General features: G+C 58.0%; 1 protein-coding gene across 1 annotated transcript in view; it reads right to left on the minus strand.

The window, feature by feature from the left end:
- Positions 1-3,679: 3,679 nt before the first annotated feature.
- The window catches only part of POLE (DNA polymerase epsilon, catalytic subunit), a 29,082-nt gene continuing 15,183 nt past the window's right edge, over positions 3,680-17,578 (minus strand). The window contains exons 25-48 of the mRNA XM_086474451.1: positions 16,691-16,905; positions 16,297-16,399; positions 16,017-16,097; positions 15,822-15,944; positions 15,516-15,734; positions 14,962-15,171; positions 13,589-13,732; positions 13,100-13,240; positions 10,600-10,753; positions 10,421-10,527; positions 9,393-9,569; positions 8,810-9,033; positions 8,441-8,661; positions 7,618-7,822; positions 6,983-7,156; positions 6,569-6,694; positions 5,919-6,051; positions 5,617-5,806; positions 5,368-5,499; positions 5,067-5,260; positions 4,646-4,846; positions 4,233-4,358; positions 4,018-4,107; positions 3,680-3,793 (exon numbers count right to left, since the gene is read on the minus strand). Of these exons, the coding sequence (XP_086330577.1) occupies positions 3,680-3,793; positions 4,018-4,107; positions 4,233-4,358; positions 4,646-4,846; positions 5,067-5,260; positions 5,368-5,499; positions 5,617-5,806; positions 5,919-6,051; positions 6,569-6,694; positions 6,983-7,156; positions 7,618-7,822; positions 8,441-8,661; positions 8,810-9,033; positions 9,393-9,569; positions 10,421-10,527; positions 10,600-10,753; positions 13,100-13,240; positions 13,589-13,732; positions 14,962-15,171; positions 15,516-15,734; positions 15,822-15,944; positions 16,017-16,097; positions 16,297-16,399; positions 16,691-16,905 (3,804 nt within the window). The remainder of the gene's footprint in view (positions 3,794-4,017; positions 4,108-4,232; positions 4,359-4,645; positions 4,847-5,066; positions 5,261-5,367; positions 5,500-5,616; positions 5,807-5,918; positions 6,052-6,568; positions 6,695-6,982; positions 7,157-7,617; positions 7,823-8,440; positions 8,662-8,809; positions 9,034-9,392; positions 9,570-10,420; positions 10,528-10,599; positions 10,754-13,099; positions 13,241-13,588; positions 13,733-14,961; positions 15,172-15,515; positions 15,735-15,821; positions 15,945-16,016; positions 16,098-16,296; positions 16,400-16,690; positions 16,906-17,578) is intronic.

Here is a 17,578-nt window from a genome sequence, read left to right on the forward strand (position 1 = left end):
TCCCCTCGGTGCACGGCCGGGCGCGGGACAGCGCTCCGGGACAGTTGCTGCCGGCTCCGCGGTCCCGGGAAGGGCGGCTCAGCCCCGCCGTATCTCTGCCCGGCGCCCGTCGGGGTTCCTTTGTCCTGCGGCCGCTCCAGCGAGGGGGGTCGGCTGAGCCGAGCAGGGGTGTCCCGGGACCCCCCCGAGGACGGGGAGCTGCTGGGCTCGGCGGGGCTCCGGCACTGCGCCGACACCGGCCGGGTCGAGCCCAGCGACGCGGAGCCGGTCGGAGCCCAGCCGAGCCGAGCCGAGCCGGTCGAACCGACTGGAGCCGAGCTGAGGCGTTCCGGGGACATCGGAGCCGATCCAAGCGAAAGCGAGCCCAGCCCAGCCCAGCCCAGCTCAGTTGATGGGAGCCGATGAGAGCCGAGCCGAGAGAACCCGAGCCGAGCGGAGCCGAGCTGAGAGATGCCGAGCCGAGCCGAGCCGAGCCGAGCCGAGCCGAGCCGGTCGGAGCCCGTCCCGCCGGGGCGGTGGCAGGGGCGGGCAGGACGGGCCGCGGGCTCGGGGCGGCTCCTCCGGCCGCAGGCGGTGGCGGGCGCGAACCGGCCCCTCGCCCCCCGCCCCGGGCGCTGCAGCGCCTCGTCCCGCCCCGCCGGGGGTCCCGGGAGCCGGGCTGGGGTTTGGGGCGGGGGCAGCCGGGGCGGGGCGGTGCCTCCGCCAGGGACCCCACCCGGATCCGCAGGGACGGGCGGCGGGTGGCCGGGGCGCAGACACCCCCGCAGAGCCCTGGCTACCCTCCGCGCCTGCGGGAGCCGGCGACTGTCGCCCCCCCGGTAATCTGCCGGTGACTGCCGCCCACCCGGCGCTGCTCCGTCCCGCCGCCGGTGCCCGCCCCCCCCGCCCCGCCCCAGAACCCTCCAGGCCGCCGGGACTCCCCGCTCCGGCTCTGGAGCTGCGCCTGGTGCCCGGGCGGCTCCTCCGGGCGGCCCGTTCCCGGGGCAGAGCGCTCCTGGGCGAGCAGGCGGTGCCAAGGGCTGGCGGGGGCTTGTGCCCCAGCACGGGTGGCAACCCAGCCCCGTCCTGCTGCGGGGGGGGCGGGGCGGGGGCGAGGATGGGCGAGAGCAGCGTGGGCTGGGGCGATGCTGCGCCCGTGGCGGGTACCATGTCCGCAGGGATGCCGTGTGCAGGGAGAGCGCAAAGTTAATCACCAAACCCCAAGTCCGGTACGCCAGGTAGCTGCATGCCTGGAAGCACGAAATTCAGCACTGGGCGAAGTGGCAAGCACTGGGCAGGGGGCAACCGTCACTAGATCGAGACCTGGTGTTATGTGGATGCCCGGAGGAGTGTGAGACGAGGCGGAGGCCTCATGGTCCCAGTCCCCCATCCTCTTTGCCCTAAACAAAAGGAGCCACCTGCCTCCACCCATGAACGGACTTTGAGGCATTAACAGAAGCGATTAGGATTGTCTACAGTCATCCCCACCTGCACATAGACCCTGGTGATGTAATGTAAAAACTCGACTATAAATATCACACCAATTTCGGCCCAGAAATCAGGACAGGATCAACTCGGAACCATACCGACGACTGGATAGATTGATGAATTCGCTCCTTCTCCACCCATCCCCCACTTGGGACACGGTGTGGGTAAGATTATTGACCTCAGCTAATGCTGAGAGATGTACTTGTCCTCCCCAGGGGTGTTTCGCATTTTCTTCTCAGGTGCATTTCTGTGCTTCCCTGAGTGTATCCTTGATCCTTGTTTGTCGTGACTTTACTGTCTCTTGTTCCACTGTATCCCTGTTTGATGGGCTTGTCTATTTGCCAAGCAGCCGGGCCTACAGCCGGCAAGTTGTAATTGTTGGTGGTGTGTACGTGTGCGTATAGTGTGTGGTGGTGTTGTTATATTAGTGATAAACCTTGTGTTATAGCTGTAGCTTTTAATTTATCCATGGCAGTCCAAAAGAACCTGTAAATGTTTCTGTAAGTAAACAATTACTCTTTTTCTCCTGATTCGCGTCTGTCGCATATTTGGTACCGGCCGCACAAGACTGGATTGACTTCCCCATTTTTGCAACTCCTGTCCGTGGAGATGCCGTGTCCTCAGGGGCTGCCGTGCCCCCGGGGAAGCTGGGCCCATGGGATTGCCATGCCTGCATGGAGTCTCTGTCCCCAGGGCCACCATGCCCGTGGTGCTGTGCCTGTGGAGATGCCATGCCCACGGTGGTGCCATGCCTATGGGCCTGCCTGTCACCTGCTGTGCGGGTGCCAGGGATGTCACGTCCCTGGGGAGGCCATGCTCAGTGAGGGGCTGTGCTCCCAAGGATGCCATGCCCACTGGGATGCTGTGCCCACTGGGATGCTGGTCCCTGCTGCAGGGTGGGGTGATCAGCATGACCGTCAGCTGGAACTGCAGCCTGGACCTGTCTGACAGCAGGTGCAACCCCTGCTACACTTTCTGTCACCCCCACGCCCAAAGGACTTCAGTTTACCCCGGCTACAGCTACAGGTGACAGCCCTGTCTCCTCATAGCCCCGCATCCTTCTCCAGCCTTGTCACACCATCACCACAGCACCTGTTGGTCTTCTCTACGGATGCTCCTTGGTGGGAGGGCATTGTCCAGGGGGTGCTCCAGCCTCGGGCCAACTGCTAGAGCTGGAAAGGGCCATGGTGGCAGGGCGGGATAACACTGCTCTGCCTGAGACCATCCAAGCTCCCCCTAGCTCTGACTGACCTGCTGCTCCCCTGAGGAGTTGCACCCGTGGATGGGTGGGACACGTCCTACAGCCACCTGCCACTGCTGCCCACCCCAGTCCTGCGCTCAGCCTCCCCGCCCGGGGCTGCTCACTGCAGGGGAAAGGGAGGGGACGGGGGTGTCACAGCTGGTGGCTGCGTCCCCATCCTTGAGCCCTGCAGGGCCAGGGTGGGGCTGTGCGCATCCCCCAGCTGTGGTGAGGAGCTGGAGGGACATAGGGCTGCCTGCCCTGCTGCGGGGATGCAGGAGCAGGACAATGTCCCCCCATCCTGGCCCACACAGTGTCTGCAGCATTTGACACAGGCAGGGGCCTGCTGGGGGAGACAAGGGTGTGCTGCTGGGCTCCCCTGCCTTTATTTGGGTGGCATTGCCCCCCCCGAAGGGCAGCACTGCTGCAAGAGGAGGTCACCCCTGACAGCACCTTGGCATTGTCCCAGGAGCAGCGCCAAGTGCCTGGGAAGCACAGGAGGGGGCTGGCTGCAGCCCTCCTGCCCCCAAGCAGGCAGGGATGAGGCAGGGACAGGTCCTTGGTCCTTCCTGTCCAGCAAGGACACAGCTCGACACCCCCCCCCCCAACTGGAGGCATGCCCCATGGGGGGTGGGAGCTCTGAGCCGCAGACCCTTTTTCCCACCTCCTCAAAAACTACACCTGCCTTCTACAACCCATTTATTTATAGAAATCCAACATTAAAACCACCCCTGGGGGCTAGCATAGGCCTGTGGAGCACAACTCCAGCCCCTGGTGCCCCCAGCCCCCACGCCAGGCAGCTGGGGACAGGACAGCCCAGGCCCTGGCATGGCTCCCGCCTTCCCTCCCTCACCTCAGGAGAGATGTGCAGCTTCTTTAGGGTCCGATCCACGGCCAAGGGTGTCCATGACCACCCGCACAGCCCCAATGCCCCAACTGGCAGGGGGCAGGCAGGAGGAGAAGCCCACCCCCTCATTGCTGGAGCTGGGGATTGGTGCGCAGCAGCCATTCGATGGTTTCCAGGAGGTAGGCCATGCCATAGTGCTGGGCGATGTTCTGGAAGACGTTGACGTGGTCCATGAAGGTCTGGAAAGGGAGCAGGAAGGGAGGGAGGCTGCCCAACACCCCTGGGTGGCAGGGGGCTCCAGGGGGGGGCTGGGCAGGGCTGGTGGGGCAGAGTGCAGCACCGCAGGTCCCAGAGGACAAGCAGCGAGAGAAGCAGAGGAAGAACAGGGCACCACAGGGCTCCTCGCTGTCCCTCTGGGAGCTGGGGGCATGGGGCTAGGCAAGGCAGGAGGGTGCAGGCGTACCTGGGAGGAGATGGTGAGCGCAAAGTCTCCAGCACAGCTGCAGTACACGGGCATGTGTGTCTCCTTCACCCCCTGACACTTCTTGCACACCTGGAGACCAAGGAGTTTTAGGTGGGCCAGGAGATGAGGCCATGCCCCTCTGCCAGAGGCAGAGCAAATGTGTCCGGCCTGAGCCAGGCAGGGGGACAGGCAGAGCGGGGGCGCCCTGCACTCACCAGGTCCTGTAGCACAAAGGCCATCAGCTTCTTCTGCAGGCCTTCCACCAGCGCCATTTCAATGGCACTGGAGTCGTACTGCGCCTGGCAGTTGGGGCAGACCCAGCTGGGCAGCACCGACCCGTCCTAGGGGCAAAGAGGAGAGAGGTGAGCACCAAGAGTCCCCAGCACGGGGATGGTGTAACTGGTTTCTGGAGAGGATGGAGCATCAGCCAGAGCCAAGGGATGCTCAGACCTGTCACAAGCAGCTAGAAAAGGAGGTGAGCAGAAAATGGCCTTTAGCTGCGGCTGATCACCAGCAGCAAGCAGAGCTGCAAAGCGAAGGGGTCGAGAGAGAAGATGGGAAATGTGGCTGACTGGCCTCCAGCATTGCTGTGCTGGGGCCTCTGGTGTCCCCAAGAAAGAGGCTGCACCTGGGAGAGGGCAGGGTCCTTGCACAGGTCCAGGTCCCTGCAGAAGTTGCAGTTCCTGCAGATGACTTCAGGGAGCACGTAGGAGCGGCAAGGGTCCCGAAACTGGGCTGCTTCTGAGAACTCGCCCACCTCGATCAGGCGCAGCAGGTCCCGGCGCAGTTTGTTCACCTGGTTGGTTATGTTGGCATCCAGGGAGAGGACCTACAAGAACAAGAGCCAGGTGAGCCTCCCAGCAGAGAAGGGAGTGTCCTCACCCGGACTGCTCATCTCCGTGTGACTTCATATGGATGCAGGGCAAGACAAACTGCTCGTAGATCACTCCTGGAGGAAAAGCTGCAGCAAATCTGAGCCATGGACAAGGACCAAAATTTAAGCCCTGACTGCAAACCTCCAGAAAAGGCGCCTGGCCCACCCCGCTGACCTTGCAAACATATTTGATGAACTCCAGAGCTGGGTTGTTGAGGGGCAAATAGGAACCAGGCAGCACCGGGAACATGTCTGAAGGCTCAGTGGCGTTATGAGAACCAGCCATCTTCTTCTGGATCTTCTGGGTGATGGTGAAGAAGCTCTGGGTGAGCTCATTGGCTACGTATTCCTGCGAGAAGGTGATCATGCCTAGAGAGACAGAGCAGAGAGCACTTGAGCTGCAAGGCGGCATACGGGGACAGCAAGGTGGGTGGCTCTTGGCCTGCACCAGGGCTGCCCCGTGGCTCGGCACTCACCTGGCATGGCCCCCATCTCCCCCAGCGCCTCCTGGGACACCTGGTTGCTGCCCCTCCTCTTGACGGGGGTGCTCCCGGGGGCGTTGCGCCGCAGCTCCTCCTTCATGCTGTGGTACACAGCCACAATGTAGGCTGGGGAGACATGGGCAAGGCTCCAGCTCCAGCCTGGGCCAGCCGCCACCCCACTGCAGGCTCTCCCTGGTGCTGGGGAGGCACGAGCGACCTTGTCCCCTCCCTGGGACCGCTCACCTGACACGATCATCAGGAAGTAGCTCTGGCAGGAGGCAGCCTGGGGCAGGAACTGGGCGATGTTCCAGCTGTTCTCCAGCAGCTCCTCCACATTTGGCTCCCCTTCCTCCTCCTCCTCTTCCCCGGCTGCCTCCTCCTCCTCTTCCTCACTGTCCTCCTCCTCCAACACTTGCCTCTTTCTGGTGTCCTTCTGGAGGAGCCAGTGATATCACAGTGGTTCCTCCTGCCCAGCCAATGCCTCCCCACTCAGCTCAACCCCCAGCACCCTGCTCCTGGGGGACTGAGCGCTTCCCATCTCTTACCTCCCCGTAGAGGATGCGAGAATCCACTTTTCCCTTGATCCCTCCGTAATTTGCTGGATCCATCCAGAGCAAGAACTCCCAGCAGCGGGAGAAGGAGATGGTCAGAGAGTGGAAGATCTCCTTGGAGTGGATGCTGAAGGAAAGAGATTGCAGTCACCCACAGCATTGGCATCGTCCCTATCAGAGCCTTCTTGGTGGGACACTCTGGGTAGGAGGTGGTACTGGCAAGGAGAGAGGGGGTTCCCCTCTCCCATCCAACCACTGGCAGGAACCTCAGGGGAAGCCATGCCCAAGGAGCCTTGGCTCCCTATGCTTGGGTTGAGGTGCCTGTACCATGGCTGGGATGCTGAAGGCCAGCCAGGGGCTGAGGTGCTGGGCACCTCAAGTTCTCCTGAAGGTCCCTTCTGGATTGAATCCTTATGAGTATTCTTGGAATATTACCTATAGAGGACAGCTAAGGGACAGATCTCTACTTCAGGCATGATACCAAAAGAACTGGAAAGACTTGTCCCTTTGCCAAAAAAGAAGTTCAGTGCTGAGGCCCATCAAAAGGCAAAAAATCAGGGTCCTCCTTCCTGGCCCCAAGCCCTGCCTCAGCTCCATCATCCAGGAGACTCATCTCCAGGCCCTGTTTGGCAAGCACACCCCACCTGTTGATGATGTACTCCATGTAGCTGATGGCGTCCTCGATGCGCCGCTTCTTGGTGCACAGGATGATCCGGTTGAAGTTGGCGTAAACCACCGAGGAGCCCAGACGCTTGAACTCAGCCACAAGCCTGCAGGCAGGGCACAGGGGCAGGAGTCAGCGGGCAGGAAGGCAAAGCCCAAGGAGTGGATGCAATCCGGGGAGGACGTGCTGATCCAGCACAGTCAGGGGTCGAGCATGTCAGCGATGCCACACAAAGGAGCCCACCCGAACAGTACGGGAGGTTCAACCTGCTGCCCACCCCTCTGGAGGCTGCAGCAGAGAGGAGTGACCGTGGGTGCCAACAGCATCCTGGTTGCTAACACCACTTCTGTCCCTTCCCTGTTCACCAGCCTGGCAAGCTCCAGGTCTCACTTACTGCAGGAAAAGCTTCTTCATCATGTTGTGGAGCGTGCGGTGCAGCGCCGGGTCATAGAGCAGGGAGGAAGGAGAGCGGAGCCAGCGGTAAAAGTGAATGACCTGGTTGTCTGCATAAACGTTGTGATACTGTGTGATCTCCTTCACCCAGCTCACCACCATGCTCTTCAGGATCCTGCCGGGGAGCAGAGACCAACATCACCCCACCAGCCACAAGCGACCCCTTCCCCCTTCCAGACAGGGACACGTTTTCAGATACAATGGAGGATTCAGAGCGGGATCTCTGCCAGAGCAGAGACGTGTGAGCCCTCGGCACATGAGCCACAGGGTAAAGATGTGCCCATATAACCTGGTGGAGCACAAAGAAAGGAGAAACAGGAAGGGCCAAAGTCTTCACCAACATCCCCCTACATCTGCTGGCTGAGCCACCAGGCAGCTCTGAGCCCAGGATCTTCAAAAGCCTGTTGGAGAAGATGCCTGCCCTGCCCTCAAGAGCTGAATTTCTATTTAGGGCACCCCACAAACCCCATTGCTGGCACAAGTCTGGGAAAGGCTAAAGCCAGGAGGGAATGAGAAGCAAGACCCCAAGGGGATATGCCAGGATGCTCCACCTCCTGCTGGCTTCTAGAGCCATACCTGAAAGTGTTGGAGCAGAGGGCAGTTTCATCATAGCTGGCGGGGATGTTGGCAGCTTGGTTCCCTGTCACCATGTCTTCTAGGGACGCCTGCTGAATCACGTCAAAGCTGATGCTGATGCTGGAGCCTCCTTCCATGTCGTTTATGTGGTGGGACTGCAACACCGTGTTTACAGCCAGGCTCTGGATGTCCAGCTCCAGACACACTGACAACAAACATAACCTCTCAGCAGCCAGGCAGAGCAGAGGACTGACGACGGCACCCTCCCTGCTCCTCTGCCAGAAGGGTTTTTCACAGTTCTAAGTGTGATCAATAGGTGTTGCCACACCGAGTGGGGAGATGCTTTCACAGGCATGACTGTCTTGATTGGCACTTGTCTTCCAACAAGACTTGGAGCTACTAAACCTCTGGGGACCACCAGCTTTTTCTGGAAGCTACAGCAAAGGAGCTCAGAAGAATCGACTACCACTCAAGCTGCTTCTGCCTCTGAGAAAGACCTGTCCTAGGGTCACCAGAGATGACCAGCTGAGCTAGTCTGTCCTTGGGCAGACATATTGCAGAATCTTCTGAGTGCTGCTGATGGTGGCCATGAATTGGGAAACAATTGGCATTTGGATACCTGCACACATCGCAGGTGAGACCTCCCTGCCCAGGACATGTCCCTTGCATGCACCTTGGCCGGATCGCTGCTGGAACGCCAAAGCTGCTGGTGACTACTGTCTCCACAGAGACTCTTTGGAGACCTCATGCATCCCTCTATAGGGCCTCAGAGTAGGATCCAGCTCTGCCCCAACTCAGCGCTACCACCCTACTCCCTCCTCACCTGTGGAGTAGCAGCCGGGGTTGTTTATCTCCACGGAGGCTCTCTCATCAAACTCCATGACCAGACGGTTGTCATCAGCCTCCTTACCCCCCAGGTCTGGGCGGGCTGTGGGCGAGAGCCACAGCAAGTGGTTGTGACGGCGGAGGTGGCGTGAGAAGAACAGGTCAGAGCCGAAGGTGGAGATGTCCTCGGGGAGGTTCCCAATGGGGATGTGGTAGTACCTGGGGCACAGAGGGGTGAATGGTCATCGGGGCGAGCACAGCTGCGGAGAGGACAGGGACCCCTGCCTGTCCCCTCAGGGGGCGAGGAGCCTCCCGTGGTCTCATCAAGGGCACGGCAGCCCCAGGGGAAGGCAGCTGCCCCAGGCACCTGCTCATCTCGAAAGCCTGGGAGAGGCAGGTGTCCAGGTTGAGGTAGTGGCGGATCATGCGGCGGGCAGCATGGCGCTGCCAGTCCAGGACCGAGTAGCTGATGTCATCTACCAGCCGGATAGGGACCAAGGGGAACTCCTCGATGATGGGGATCCCACTTGCCAGCCGTTTCAGGTCCCAGTTGGACTGCACGGTGACCAGCGTGGGGCCCCGGCGCTCATCCTGCGCCAAGGAGAAGAGGACATGGCCTGGTGCACCTCTCCAGTGCTGAGTGCCCTGTCCCTGCAGCAGGTCCCCACAGTGGGGACAGCACACCGCAGCACTCCTGAAGCATCCATCTCCCTGCAACCAGCTCCCCAGCTGAGCACAGGGAAGAGGGGGACACTGAGGTGGCCTTGCTGCTGCACTGCCCTAGGCAAGACAAAGCCCTTGAGCAACACCCATTTCTACCCTCAACCTTTGGGTCAGCAGCTACGTGCAGGCGCTGTTGGAACTGGTGCACCAGTGCCTTCCACAACATCCTCCCCATGTGCCTGCATGGGCAAGGTCCCCCAGGCACCTTCCTCGCACCTTCGTCTCACCTTGTAGCCCAGCAGCAGCCGCTGGATGGCTCTGTAGACGGCCTTGGGGTCGGTCTCCGCACGCACCTCGAAGGTGTGCTTGTCCGGGGGCAGCAGCTCTTCGCCCGCCTTTTCCAGCAGTGCGCTGCGCTCCGCCGAGAAGAGGGTGGTGAGATTTGGCATCTGGTTGCTGCGTACCTGCGCCCAAGGGGGGACCGGGTCAGAGGCACGGGGAGAGGGACCCCAGGCTGTGTGGTCCCGGGGGGCTCGACCCTCCACGCACCATGAGATGCCTTCCACCGAGCCCTGCTGGAATGCGGCAGGGAGGCACAGAGAAACCTCCCACGGCCTGACCCCCATCATGGGGTCACAGAATGGTTTAGGTTGGAAGGGACCCTTAAAGGTCATGTAGTCCAACCCCCTGCAATGAGCAAGGACATTTTCAGGTTGCTCAGAGCCCTGTCCAACCTGACCTTGGATGTTTCCAGGGCTGGGGCATCTACCACCCTTCTGGCCAACCTGTGCCACTGTTTCACCATCCTCATCAGAAAATGTTTCTTCCTTATAACTAGTCTGAATCTCCCCTCTTTTAGTTTAAAACCATAACTCCTTGTCCTATTGCTACAGGCTCTACTAAAAAGTCCCTCCCCATCTTTCTTACAAGCCCCCTTTCAGCACTGGAAGGCCGCTATAAGGTCTCCCTGGAGCCTTCTCCTCTCCAGGCTGAACAACCCCAACTCTCCCAGCCTGTCCTCACAGGGGAGGTACTAAAGCCCCCTGAGCATCTTTGTGGCCTCCTCTGGACCCACTCGAACAGGTCCGTGTGTCTTGTGCTGGGGGCCCCAGAGCTGGACGCAGCACTGCAGGGGGGTCTCACCAGAGCGGAGCAGAGGGGCAGAATCCCCTCCCTCAACCTGCTGCCCACGCTGCTCTGGGTGCAGCCCAGGGTGCGGTTGGCTTTGTGAGCTGCGAGCGCACGTTGCTGGGTCATGTCCAGCTCTTCATCTAACACTACCCACAATCCCCCAGCCTCCAAAGTCCCACCTTACCTTGTCCAGCACAAAGACAGCAGCTTTGCGCTGCGAGGGGATGAAGAGGCCCAGGAGTGCCTTGCTGCCCTGGGAGCTGTGGTAGAGGTAGATGTGGCGAATACTTCCTAGGGACACAGAGTGCAGAGCATCAGTGGTACCCATGGGCACCCATGAGCCCCTCTCCCAGGGTGCCTTACCTGGCTCCAGGTAAGTGAACTGGGCCAGCGAGCGCATCTCCAGGTGCTCAATGTCAAAGGTTTCGGCCTCCCGCCCCGCCAGGTGCCTGACAAGCTGCCTGCTGACCATGCACACACAGCCCAGGTGGATCAGGGCCCGGAGGAGGAGCGGTACCTGTGAAGATGGGGAGAGATGGGGGGGGAACAACGTCGCGCTACCAAGCTCCTCTTGGGGTTTTCAGACCTAGAACAACCTGGCTTAAAAAACACAGGTAGGACATACCCGAGATACCTCCAGCACGAGTCTGGTATTATCACCCTTGCCAGTGCTGGAGATAGAGAACAGGTATCTTAATTCTTAACTCACATGTGTTCCTATCTAGCCCCAGATCCCACCCTCAAGGGCAGCAGCAGGTACTCTGGAGGATGTGTGGAGTGGTATCTGGGCAATCTTGCAGCTCTGCAACTTGTGGTTCAGCACTCCCTTGAAACAACGGCTTCACCTGAACCACCAGATGAATCGCTACAGCGGGAGATCCACCACTGATTTGCCCTGTTTTATCAACTCTATGGCTGTAAACTCCACCGCTGCAGAAGGCTCTCCCTCCATGACTTGCTGTGGGACCTAGTCCCAAAAGAGTGAGAAGCAATAAATATCCCTTGCCTAATCACACTTCCCTCGTGCCAGGTTTGATTTTGTAGACCTCCAGTACCTCCTGCTTTCAACTCTCTTTAGCAAGCTGAAGCACTCCTGTGTCCCTAATCCCACCCCTGCAAGGAAGACGTTCCCTCCCTTGCATCTTCCTCCTCATTCTCCTGGGTTTGTCCTGCTACGTTTTTTGGAGACCATGCTCAGAATTGCACTGCAGATGTTTAAAGATCAAGGCAGATCTTTCCTTGCCCAGGACTGTGTCCAACTGGGTTCTCTGTATCTCCAAGGACAGAAACTCCACAACCCTCTGCCCAACGCACTTGACCACCCTTGCAGGAGAAGTTTTTTCTGATGTTTACACAGAATTTCTCATGTTTCAGTTTGTGCCTGCTGCCTCCTGTTCTCTCCCTGGGCACCAATGAGAAGAGCCTGGCTCCTCTCCTTTACTCCTCCCATCGAGAAGGTCCCCTGAGCCTCTTCTCCTCCAGGCTGAATGGTCCCAGCTTGCTCAGCCTCCCCTTGCACAACAGATGCTGCAAGTCCTTGACCGTCTCACTTCCTTTTACACCTTTAAAACATCCCCATGCCCCTTGTTTTACTTCAGTTGCTAATTTTAACTTCCTCTTAGCTAGCTGCTGCTTGATTTTACCTAGTCCCACTTATTATGGTAGTCGAGAGGACCCAGGTTTGCTACTGGAAGATCTACAGATAGGATGAATATCTGCACATGCTAGTCACTTTGACAGAGTGATTTGAAGTAAGTTTTGGGCACTGCTTACTAAACTAAGAGTTATGCCTTGCCTTGTGAGAACTTTATCCAAAATAAATACACTTTATTACTAATAAATAATAATAAATAACTTCATTATTAATTTTTTCTAAAAGCAGAAATTTAAGGTGACTAAAAATGGTTTCTTTCCTCATGTCCCACTGTAACACTTCCCAGGCTACACCAATGACTTTGGATGCTGAAATCTCCCAAATTTATGATGCTCTTTTTGCCTGCAGCTTCTTGCATCTCACAAAGCATTCTGTAGCTAATGGCATGACTGCTCACACCAAGCTTGTCTTACTTAGGCAAAGACTTTTGATCCATAATTCTACGTTGCATTTTAGTAGCAAACTCGCTTGCCTTTATGCTTTCTTTAACATACAGCTCCACTCTTACAATGGCACAACCTACTCTGCCACTTCCATATAGGTCAGGTCCTGACACTACAATGTCGTCTTGATTAAATCCCTGTCACCAGGTTTGGAGCTGCTGAGTGTCCTCGTTAGAAGCAGGCATCCTAGTTTCCAGTCTTCATTTTCAGGCTTCCAGCATTAATAGCACTGGTAAATTTAATTCTGGCTTGATTACTTTGTACTGAACTTCATTTAGGTTGTTCTTGCTCTTCCTGAACTTTCAAGCCATACCTTGTTCTTCTTTCTAAAGCTTCTATAAACCTCATTTTAGAGGACAGGGCACCCAGACCTATGTATGACTCAACACATGATGGGTTTCCCCCCATCTTTACTCTAAATACCCCTTACCTCTTCTGGTTCAAACACCAGCAGGCCAGTTCTGGTTTGGTTTGGAGAAAGATCACCCTTTCTCCTTAAATGCCTTCTTTCCCCGAAGTTTTCTAACCCCAGATGAACTGAACCCTCTTTCCCTGACAAGCCTTCAGCCGTGTGCTGATACTTGGTATCTCCGCCTGTAAGAACGTGGGTGTATCCCCCAGCACTCTGCTGCGCAGGGTCCTTGATTTTGGTATCTCACCACGTTGTTGAATTTTTAAGTGTCAGGTGCCCCCCCTGTGCCACTGGCCCTCAGACCAACAAGCTACCGTGCAGCAATCCTTAAAACCGAGCACTTGGAAGAGTTACCTGTGTCTCATACACTCCCTCGATGTCTGGAGCAGAGAGGTCCGCGTTGATTTCGTTGATGTGCTCCTGGTACATGTCTTCAGGGACAGAGTATTCATACAGGTTGTAAACCAAGTTGGAGCGGGGCAGGATCCTGTTCACCTGCCGAGGCAAGGGACAAGCTTAGCGGGGCACGGCACACCACGGCACCGCTGCCAGGAGCTGGGGCACTTCCAAGGGCTCCCAGGAGCTGGGGTCTGAGCCAAGCGAATTCCCAAGAGAACTGGCAGTTTCTACTCATGTGTGTTACAAATTCCCAGAACAGAGAACCTGCAGGTCCTGGGCAGGCTGGGATTAGCAGAGAGACCAGGGACTGGATGAGGTACATGGTGCAGTGGGACAGCGAGGCCCTGCGAGGCAGACGCTTGTGCTATCTGCTTGCAGAGTAGGTGAAGTGTCTTATCTCAATGCATGTGGCTGTTTCCCCTCCCAGAACGGGCAGGTCCTCACCCTCTTGTAGGCTGCTCCCTCCTCCGCCTTCGGGACGCGCTGGTTGACGTAGAAGACCCGGGGGATGCTCAGCCTGATGCAGTGCAGGTCGCTCCCGATCACCGCCCACAGCCGGAACAGCCCGGGCTGGCTGGTCTCAGCAATCTGCAGGACACGGGGGTATAAAGTTAGCGTTAGCAGGGAGATGGGACATGTTATCGGTGCCTATGTCTAAGCTGTGGAGCACTTTATGGATCTATATAGCCCCAAAGACAGTAGGGGCTTAAAGAGTCATCGCCCTCAGCGCAGGAGTCCCCATGTCCTGCTACTGTCCCAGGGCACCATGGAGAAATCTCTAAGGCTGGCCAACTAGCCCAAGCTGACCCTTGATGTCAGCCAAGTCACTCAGGACAGCTGGTCCAGGATGTCAATCTCACGCTCACGCTTGCACAAGGGCTGCCTGCAGCTCTGAAGGCCTTTCTGGAAGATGAAGTGGGTGACGAGGGACTGGGTTCTGATGGCCACGTGCAAGGAGGATTTGTGAAAATGCCTGGATGGCACCATCCCACCTCTGCATTCGTATGTTGGCTGCTTCCAGGTGTCGCTGGAATCCTATGTCCACCACAGACACACTGCACTCAGTGCTGGGCTCCCCAGTACAGGAGAGACACAGACATACTGGAGAGAGTCCTATGAAGGCCCACAAGGATGAAGAGGAGACTGTAGCCTCTTTCATATGAGGACAGGCTGGGAGAGCTGGGACTGACCACCATAGAGCAGAGAAAGCTCAGGGGGATCTCATCAATGTATATAAATATCTGAAGTCCAAAAAAGATGGAGCCTGGCTGTTCCCAGTGGTGCCCAGTGACAGGACCAGAGGCCATGGGCACAAACTGGAATACAGCAGGTTTCCTCTGCACGTCAGGAAACACTTTTTCCCTGTGAGGGTGATGGAGCCTTGGCACAGGTTGCCGAGAGAGGTTTTAGAGTCTCCCACCTTGGACATACTCAAAAGCCATCTGGACACAGTCCTGGGCAACTGGCTCTGGGTGGCCTGCTTGAGGAGGGGGTTGGACTCAATGGATCCCAGAGCTGCCTCCAACCTCCACAGCTGTTTTTGTGGTTCTGTGACTACTGCACAGCGCTGAACTGGAGCTGCCCCACTGACAGAGCTACACGCACATCCCAGATCCACCACCAAGAATGACCATGTGGGCCCCGTTTCCACACGGACGTGCAGGAGCCTGATGCTTCGCAGCCCCACCCGGCCTCCCCAGGGTTAACACCAGAGCGGCATTGGGGTCAGCAGTCCCTGAACCCCACCATTTGACCACAGTGTACACATGAGGCTTACGCCCCGGGCTGCCCTCGGTGGCAGGTTCCCTCCCCAGTACCTGCACAATCTGCCAGGGCAAGTCCAGGATGCTGCGCGCTGTCCTGCGCAGGTAGCTACTCAGCCCTTTGGAGAGGGTGTCGCGGACCACTCCTCCACCTGCCACCACCCCGCCGTCCTCCAGCCGCCGCCTCTTCTGCCGCTCCCGCCGCTGACGAGCCTGCAGCTCCCACTTCTTCTGGTGGAAGCGCAGCCAGACCAGCCGCTCTTCCTGAGCGGGGTGACAGCACGCATGAGCGGAGCCAGAAACCAGCATGGGCTTCCCAGCCCCCCCCGACCATGCCTTGCGGCCAAGCCCTCCAGCCCCCAGCCCTGCCTCATGCTCCTTCCCCAGATGTGAAGCCACCACCACTCCCCCTTCCTCCATCAGTGGTTATATTTCTCCATCTCATGGTTATATTTCTCCATCTCATTGTTACATTTCTCCTTGTAGCCCCGAGCCATGGGTGGGCAGAGGGCTTCAGGAGACCCACAGCTCGCTCCTGGCAGCACCCAAGCTGCTTGGGTGGACGAGCACAGCCTCAGGGCATCTCCTGCCCAGTCTGCTTCACCTACCTTGGTGGTACCCAGGGGGGGAGGTGGACCCAGTATCTCTCGCCAGGACTGGGACAGCTCCAGGTACTGGGACATCTGCTGGCTTTCCTCTGCTGCAGGAACTCGCTTCCGCTTATTTGTGATGGGAACCGGTGGCTGAAGGGTCTTGGCAGCCCCAAAGTCCTCTATGTCACCAATCTGTGAGCTGAGTGTCCCCTCCAGGGGCTGGTTGGCAAGGACCTGAGGGTGCAAGGACAGCAGGAGGACATGGATTGCAGGAGAAGAGTCCCACCAGCACTGCTAGGATCTTTCCCTCACTCTCTTTACCTGTCTCTTGCCTTCCGAAGTGAAAAGCTCATTGATTTTTTTCTGTTTGTACACATCGTTCTTCTCCAGCAGTTTCTTGTGAAGCCAGTCTGGGTGACGGACCCGGGGCACGGGGTTCTTTATCTGGAGAGCATCTCCAAATCACACCAAGTCCCCCGACCAAAGCCCTCCACCTGTCCCCGCCCCGCCCCGTACCTGCTGCAGGGCTGCGGGAATGGTGATGATTTTCTGGATGGTGCTGCCCAGTCTCTCGATGTAGTAGTCCCAGTCCAGGATCTGTGAAGAAGGCAGAGCAACAGGTAGCGGAGCAAGCTGAGCAGAAGGCCACCAGAGGCAGGATCAAGCATCTCCCCAGGACCCCCGTCCCCAGCACCCCACTTTACGAGCAGAAGTAGCCACTGCCCAGTTCACGCCTCCGACGGGACGAGGCCCTTGGTCCTGAAGCCAGGGCCGCCCGCAGGGATGCCCCACTCACCGCACGGATGTTGAAGTCCTGCAGTGAGGGGCTCTTCAGCCATTTTCGGAGGTAGTGTTTGCACACGCTGGGCTCTGCTTGGAAGATGGCGAGGGGGATGGCCCTGGGGAAGTCAGGGAAGCACTTATCACCCAGCCAGAGCAAGGTCCCAGCAGCGCAAGACCGCCTCTCCCAGCCTGCAGAGACCCTCCAGGCTTCTCCTCCCACCTCTGCGAGGCCGCCGTGCAGCAGTTGTACGGTGTTGCCCATCACTAGTCTTGCTCACGGCCTGAGCCAGCAGTCAGGAGATCACTTGGACACACCGCAACAGCTCGCTCACCTCCTGCTACACTGCCCTTCTCCTCTTGGTTGTCCCCACACTGTCAAAAGCTCTGGCCCCTCAAGATGGGGTTACCTCTCAGTGACTGGAGACCCTTCTGGTTTCTTAGAAATGATGAACCGGCAGCTCAGCCCTGCATCCTTCACCATCTGGTCCCCCAGGAACTCTGCCAGGCGCTTGGCAGTGCTGATGGAGGTGGACTTCTGCTCCCCATAGTCCTCCAGCTTGCGTGACATGGACCGGTTCTCCGAGATCAGCTCAAACAGCTCTGAATCAGGCATGTTGGCAGCCTGAAAGGGATGAAAAAAACCCCAAAGCTAGCAAGAACCCAATGATCAAACCTTGCTGCTGTCAGATACAGGGAGCACCTGCACGCAGTTGGCGTGGCTCCTTATGGGGAGCCTGGGAATTGCTCCCTGCTGCAGCTGCCAATGTGACCTATTGAAAGGGGAGAGTGTGGGTTTGAGGCTTCTTGCACCGGTTTATGCCGTGGCTGTCACACACACAAAGTAGCTGGGCTCACTAAGAACTTGTCGTACGAGTCATTACAAAATGGAAGGCCCCAGCCAGGCTCTTGGTCCCTCTCCCTCCTCCGATTTTTGTTTTCTCTGCTCTCCCCAGTTATTGTACAGCTGATGTCTCTGCTCCTCATAAAACATCCCGCAGGCAAGCGGCTCTGCCATTCTCTGCCTCAGTGAATGCCCTTAGACAATGTCCTTGGGGAATGAGGGTCACCAGCCCAGCTCCATGAAGACACCACTCACCCACAGCTACAGCTGAATGAAGAGCCCTTGCACTAAAAGACACTAAACAGCAGCTCTGGAGAACCAAAGCAGCTGAGATATGATGGAAGTGACCATCAGAGACATAGACCACCACTTAATCTGTGCAAGTGAAGTCCACCCTCCCCACAGTGCCCAATCAGCTCTGACAATTCTCCAGCTCCACCTTGGGAGCGCAGAC

The sequence above is a fragment of the Leptosomus discolor genome, chromosome 16, assembly GCF_034619465.1.
Source record: "Leptosomus discolor isolate bLepDis1 chromosome 16, bLepDis1.hap2, whole genome shotgun sequence".
Lineage (NCBI taxonomy): Eukaryota > Metazoa > Chordata > Aves > Leptosomiformes > Leptosomidae > Leptosomus > Leptosomus discolor.